Source organism: Ornithodoros turicata, chromosome 9 (assembly GCF_037126465.1).
Source record: "Ornithodoros turicata isolate Travis chromosome 9, ASM3712646v1, whole genome shotgun sequence".
In the NCBI taxonomy this organism is placed as follows: domain Eukaryota; kingdom Metazoa; phylum Arthropoda; class Arachnida; order Ixodida; family Argasidae; genus Ornithodoros; species Ornithodoros turicata.
Window position 1 is genome coordinate 40,090,944 of NC_088209.1, and position 6,632 is coordinate 40,097,575.

Below are 6,632 nucleotides of genomic sequence, written 5' to 3' on the forward strand. Positions count from 1 at the left end.
GACAGTCATGGTGGTATGGTTGCAGCCAGTGAGCCAGCAATGCGAGGTCCTTGCCCCATAAAATATACGTCATGGCGGGAATTGTTTATATGCTTTTCACACCACGACACCTCATCGCTGGTAACCAGGAACACTATTTCTGTGAAAACGAGCCCGAAAATAATCCATGGCTCACTGGATGTAACCACTGCCTGCTACAGTGGCCCGCCATATGTCCTACATACCAGTGACGTAACCGCCGCGACGAACGGGGACGCCTACGTAAGTAGGCATTATACGGTTACCTCGAAGTTAGCTCTGTGTTCTCCACTCTTGCAATCTGGAAAAGGAAGGCAACAGGACGTCAAAAGCCCAATCCGACGAATTTGGCATTTCATCGGACATAGGGGGCAAGTAGTTTTTCTAATGGCGATATAGTAAATAATATAGGTTATATAGGTTATAGGTAATAATATAGGCTAATACAGGTATATTCCTCAAATCTGTTCCTTCATGAATCCCTGTGCACGGAGTGAGCGTACTTTCATTTGTGAAAGCGCATTGCCCTGAATGCAGTGCCATGAGGGAGGTGGGTCTTTGAGCAGATGCAGGACAGAAATCGAGGAGGACCTACTGACCCACCCTCCTCCTCTACATCGTGCAAATGTTGCACAAGCGGAGCTCCAAACGCGCGACCGCGCTCATATGCGAGTTTCTGAAGCTTCAACTTTTAAACACCGGGAAAATGTCCTGTTGACGTTTTACCGGACAGAACAATGAATATGTATGCAGATCATACGTATACTACCTTGAACGACCGTCTTTTGAAATTCTGGGTACTACTGCTGAATCTCGACTTCTCGACAACTGCTGGACCTTGGCACATCCTAGTACTATTTCAAAGTTATCCCTCTTCACCGATTTTTCCATACCATTCCCGCAGATCAATCACCAATCGTCCATGCCTATACCACATTCCCCCGTCTAGATTTTAATTGCTGTCTCCGTTTAATTGCCAATTGAAGAAATCGGGAAATGGTCACGGAAAGGTTACTTCATATGCTATCAAAGCTCGCCGGAGACGTCGGTATCTCGGAGGCTCTCAACTAGATGTACTAGCGGCTGTAAGTTTGGCTATAAACATTGCCTGCACACCGCGCTTACAATATCTGGAAAATCTAGTGCTAGAAACAGTATTTCTTTCCTGCACTCGCTTACATGCAATTTACGTCCACAATGGAGCCGAGAGCTCTCCACAGTTTCATTAGTTCCATACTGTGTGTGCACCCAGGAGAAAGGTATCTACCGGAATAATAGTGGAGTCATTGGGCCAAAACGTCGGAGAAACGCCCCGAGATTACAGATGGGATAATCCACAATGTGCTGATTTCAGACAACTGCGTCGCAAGCAGTACATTCGGCCTATATTAGAGTTTAGCTGTGTTTTCTTCTCCTCTGTATCTGACTGGCCGGTGCATAAACAAGTTATACCTCTTAGGGAGATTAGTCCTGCTAAGGTGCTAAGGTCGTCCCAAGTACAGCCTACAAACGTTAATATGACATCCTCACTCTCTGACCGCTTCTCGATAGAGCCGTTTCTTCCCCATAGAAGCACCAAGTATTTCTCCCTCATTATTATGACAACTCGTTAATCTGACTTCTGACCGAACTTCTGACCACGGATCGTGTAGAACCCGTGTATTCTGCCCCCGCCATTATGACCAACGACTGTTGACCTTTCAACGCTCGTGCTCCACAAAGAGTGGCCCCGTATGACGCATGTGTGGACGACGTCGTTCAAAGCACAACCACATTTTCAGGTGCATTCAATTGCTAACTGTAGTTCTTGCACAGTTAAAAGGACAGGTCCCATTTCTATTGGAAACAATTGAAACAAATCACTAAAGGGCAAGCCGCCACCTGGTGAATTCGTCTCACCTCACCATTGCAGAAAGAAGAAGAAGAGCCCATCACCACCCATCACCTCCATCACCTGCCCTGGCCAATCGTCCTTTTCTGTGGCTAGCGGCCACTGCCCTCCTGGCTGAAGAAGAAGAAGAAGAAGAAGTGACGTTCTGTGGCTGTTCCAGCAAAGGCTGGCATCAAATCTCCGCTTTTTACCATCCTCGTCCATTTTCGAAATGAGCAACGACACAGTCGTAGTCATTGACAAGCCTTCAGAGCTACCGGTAAGGTTAATGTCAACCAACGAAATGTCAAACCGACTAAGTCGCCCCAACAATTTTCCCCCCACAGTCAAATGATAAAGGCCAAGGCAGTCTTCGTGCGTTGAAGTTTCACCTGCCGAGAAACCATTCTTCAAAGAAGATTCTCCTGATACTGATCCTAGCAGCCGCACTTTATGTGCTCCTTGGTCTCCTCCTGCCAGCACCCAACGTTGTTCCCATCTCCCCACCGCGTCTTTCCAGACCGGTATCCTTCTATGTCGCCGATAATGATACCGGTTTCAGTTCGTACGTAGTACCCAACGTCATTCACTTCGTGCGGTTCGGACAACCGAACGTCTCTTTCATGGACGCCGTGAGCATGCGGTCTGCGTACATCAACCACGCACCGGACAAAATTTTAGTGCACTGCGACGAGTGCCAGTTAGGCGGACCGCTTGCCTACTTGATCCGGGATATACCAAACGTGACAATCAAGAAACAGTACCCGGTACAGACCATTTTCGGACGTGAAGTGGGCTGTATTCACCACGCCTCGGACATCGCTCGCATGCAGGTAGGCCCATACGCACCTCCCGTACTCTCCGATTCTGTTGCACAAGCAGGGGTCACCCAGCACATGGTGTTGTGGAGCGAAGGTTGTAGAGAAATGTTGTGACGAAGGTTGTAGCACCGTCCTCATCGTTAATGATGATGACTGTGCCCAGAAGAACAGTATCTGTTAGAAATATCGGCGGCTCTAGTCCTGAGACAATTCCTTTCATACTTCCTTACCAGCTCTACCCGTCTAAGTTTCCTTTGTATCTGTACTTTCTGGCTTGCAGTGCGGCCTCCACAGGTAGCGCTGGCACCACAGAACACAGATCACTTTCTGAGACGCGCTGTCCGTGACGGCGCGTCTCAGAATTCTCTCGCGTAATTAGACCACAAAATATATTTCTTGACAAGGAATTAGTAGAAAAGAGAGAAAAGTACTTAAATTACTGTATTTCAAATACAATACTCAAGATACGTACATGTCTGGCTATACGTATTGGGCCTGCAGCTGTGTCCCTGTTATTTAGTAAGTGCACAAAGTTGGTCTAGTTGGTGGGAATGTGTACCGCGCAATTTGGAAACGCTGACGGACGGGGACAGAGGAATCCACACAAGACAGCCGTTTGTTGTTTGTTTCTTTGTTGCGTTCACCATTGACGGCATGGATCTTTACGGAGGCACTAGCGATGAAAATTCAGTTGACTCCGAAATTGCGAATGAAAAGAGGAAGACGTGACCTGCTTCCCTCGTGTGTCTCAGGCTATGCTTGTGATGTACACGACAACAGGCGAAAGCGCATGAGGCCGTTGCCGAAAGTTCTGGAACAGATGGAAAGCACAGAGCACGTGGTGGAACAGCGGTAGAGCGTACGATAAATTCGGGCGATGACTGCCCCAGAGCGACTCCCGTGAGCGTGCGGTGAATTAGGGTGCTCTCATTCGGATTACCACATGCGTCACCCGAAACCACCATCAGCAAGAGCAAAAAAAAAACGAAAAAAAAAAACAGCCCGTGGGGCGAGCGAATTGCTCCGCACTGCATCACCCGAACACGCGCCTATTGCTGTGACCGCACCACCCGAACTTACCGCTCGGGTCCAGGGCAGACAAAATTGCCATCAGAATCCTCTTGACGCTCTTTCACGTGCACAAAACTGACTGTGTGCGTGAAATTTATCACCGAGCGTAACACGCAGCGTGTTACGCGCTGAAATACGCACCATGTGAAGTGGGTCGGCCTTTACACGACAATTGAGCGGTGTTCCTATTTTATACCTCACTTTTATGATGTCCATTTGACTCACCCTCGTATATATTAAACTTATCGGAGTAACCATCGATTATTATACCCCTCAGGTTCTGCTGCAGTACGGGGGCATATACATCGACAACGACTGCGTAGTCATTAATCCTCTGCACCCACTGCGACACTATGAGATGACACTGGGCTGGCCAAAGGGAGTGTACTTAGGAAGCATGGTGAGTGGTTCGGTTGACTGACAGAGGTATCCTATATGTGGGCGCTTATTGTCTTAAGGTGACAGCTCGCTCCGTGGGCTATAGTTGAATTGAATGTACCGGGTGTTCCAGATATAATTTAAAGATATATATAATAGGGATTTATATATAACATGGATTATATCTGGAATTTTCTTCTCCCCCCCCGAAGATATGTCATCCTAACAGAAGTTAATTTTATGAAGTTACTGAAAAAAAAATCTTCCGCTCTTCCCATATTGAGCGTAATTTCATTTACCCATATATCGCAGGTGTTATTAGCTGCACCCGGTGCCCGATTCATTAGGCTGCACCTGGAACTTTACCGCGAGTACAACAGCAGCTTGTGGTATTACAACGTCGGAGACCTGCCCACCATGCGTCTGCTGTGGCCGCATCCGCATCTTATTCATGCCGTCCCTGTCCTCCTCGGGACCGACTTGAACATGCTCGACAAGCTGTACGTCCCCGGTCATCATCCGGAATGGAGGAGCTATTTTGCAGTTCACGCGCTCATCCGCCACCGCTGTGTGAAGCAAGATCCCTTGTATGGTCACGATATTGACTTGCAGAATGTGAGAACGTACAACACATCACTGGGAGAAATGATTCGTGAGGTAATTATACTTTATTTATAATAATCCTATATAATAATCAACTCGAATGACAATGTTCTCCCCCTCGAATTGACGAAAAAAAGGGGCACACCATGTTAGTGGTAATTATGAACAGCATAATGGAACAGAAATGGCGTCCGCCATCCGCTTTAAGCAAGCCATGGGCCCTATTCGGAGCTGCTGTCGAGAACCACCCAGTGTTGGCAGAGGAGTATCGCCATAGAGAGCGATGCTTGCCAGTTTTAGTATTCCCATGTTGCCTTTATCGACAGTATGTTTGGCTCGTTGACAGTCGTTAACCCGGCGGCCTGGGTTAAGACGTCTGGGCACGAGACGTCGCGCTCTCAGCCAATTGCGAAGCAGTAGGAGAATCACGTGATAGAATGGCGTAGATGCAGGCTAGCTGGTGGATAAACTCCATGATAGGCAAGCCTGCGCGATGGCCAAGAAATGTAAACAAACACGACACGTGTTGTGTTGTTGTCTCGCGCCTCATCAGATGATTGCGATCGTGAGTTTGGAAGGCCCGAAACGCCGAGCTATGGTTGTTACAGTACCGAGGTTCCGTTTGCTCGAATTTTGCGTTAGCAAATCGAGATTCCTCTGGTCGTTATGTTGCGACAAGCGATATGGGTAACGATGTCCGTGTAGGATCCACTGCTACTTTTTCTTTTCTTCAATAACATATGTGTCAGGAAGTTTCCTATCTTTACCCGACTTTCGTAACAGCGCAGCGATTCTTGGAGAATATATAGCTGCCAGCAGAAGCGCTTGTTATGGAACGGTGGTACCCGGATGTTGCTCCAGAAACGAAAATTATGAAAAAAATTGCCGACTTCGCGACATAGATTCCCGCATGATATGACGTGTTGGGCAAAAGCGAACTGTGGACAACTATATATGCCACGTAATTGCGCAGCTGTTGCTCCGGTCGCGCGTAAGCTCTGATGCCTGGTTTTCTGATTATGCCTGGTTATCACCGATAATATTACGCGGTATAGCACCTATCCTAACTTCCACCAGGGGGCGCAGGATCGCCGTGATGCACCCACACTCCGCTCTCTACAGAAGTGATGTGCAACGATTGAATAGTAGCAGGAAGAAGACGAAGGAAAATTCCGTATTAGTGTTCTTCATCCTTTCTCTCTGCACATATGACCTGTAAATCACTTGCCCCTTTCACAACCAAAGGGCGCTGCCTTCCGTGTGGAACGGGAAATAACTCGAGTAGTATACGGTATGGGACTGTTGCTGGCGGTGTGTTGTGTCCCCTCTTATGCGTAATACATGACGTCATCACTTTCTTTCGCAGGTTCTCTTTGGTACGTCCGCGTTTGTGAGCAACGACACCGGAGTGAGACCCGTCGCCGATCTCTTCGCTGCAAGGCGACGTCGAAAAGTCGAAACCGTGGTCGACAAAACAAAGCAATAATAACGGTCGAAGCAGTTGCCGTTTCTTCGATAATGCATATACATTGTATAACTATGAAGCAGTAAAAAAAGTGCATGTGCAGGAAAGTAAAACATTCGTAATTTATTACGGGGTGATTGTTAAGGTTTCTTTAATTCGACGTTAGCGCCGCGTAGCAACTGTGGCTATGAGTGTCTTACAGACGTGGACAGACAGGGAGGGGACAGCAGGAAGGAGTGGGGGACAGGGGGGGTTAGTAGTACATCCTGGGCCGACTTCACTGCGCCGGTGACAGGATTTGAACCCGTGTCACCTCCCAGTCTCGCCGTGGAAAGTGACCATCTTAACCACTGTGCCATGGGAGCTGGATATTTCGGAAGAGACTCCTCCTCCTCATAGCTCCCAC

The 6,632-nt window shown here is 48.0% G+C and overlaps 1 protein-coding gene and 1 long non-coding RNA gene across 2 annotated transcripts; one reads left to right on the forward strand and one right to left on the reverse strand.

The window, feature by feature from the left end:
- Positions 1 to 219: 219 nt before the first annotated feature.
- On the reverse strand, positions 220 to 2,836 carry LOC135368934 (uncharacterized). The gene is made up of 3 exons (XR_010414898.1): positions 2,738 to 2,836; positions 1,918 to 2,023; positions 220 to 319 (listed from the first exon to the last, which is right to left on the reverse strand). It is a non-coding gene; the product is annotated as an uncharacterized LOC135368934 (long non-coding RNA).
- On the forward strand, positions 1,949 to 6,339 carry LOC135368929 (uncharacterized). Its single transcript, XM_064602494.1, has 5 exons — positions 1,949 to 2,168; positions 2,236 to 2,721; positions 4,058 to 4,180; positions 4,471 to 4,815; positions 6,128 to 6,339. Exons 1-5 carry the CDS (start codon positions 2,121 to 2,123, stop codon positions 6,245 to 6,247), a joined length of 1,122 nt encoding a protein of 373 aa, XP_064458564.1. The 5' UTR covers positions 1,949 to 2,120; the 3' UTR covers positions 6,248 to 6,339.
- The last annotated feature ends 293 nt before the right edge of the window (positions 6,340 to 6,632 follow it).

Coding starts and splice junctions, on each gene's coding strand:
- LOC135368929 (XM_064602494.1), top strand. CDS start 2,121: ATGAGCAACGACACAGTCGTAGTCATTGACAAGCCTTCAGAGCTACCG. Junction 4,181..4,470: donor GAGTGTACTTAGGAAGCATG/GTGAGTGGTTCG, acceptor CATATATCGCAG/GTGTTATTAGCTGCACCCGG. Junction 4,816..6,127: donor TGGGAGAAATGATTCGTGAG/GTAATTATACTT, acceptor TTTCTTTCGCAG/GTTCTCTTTGGTACGTCCGC.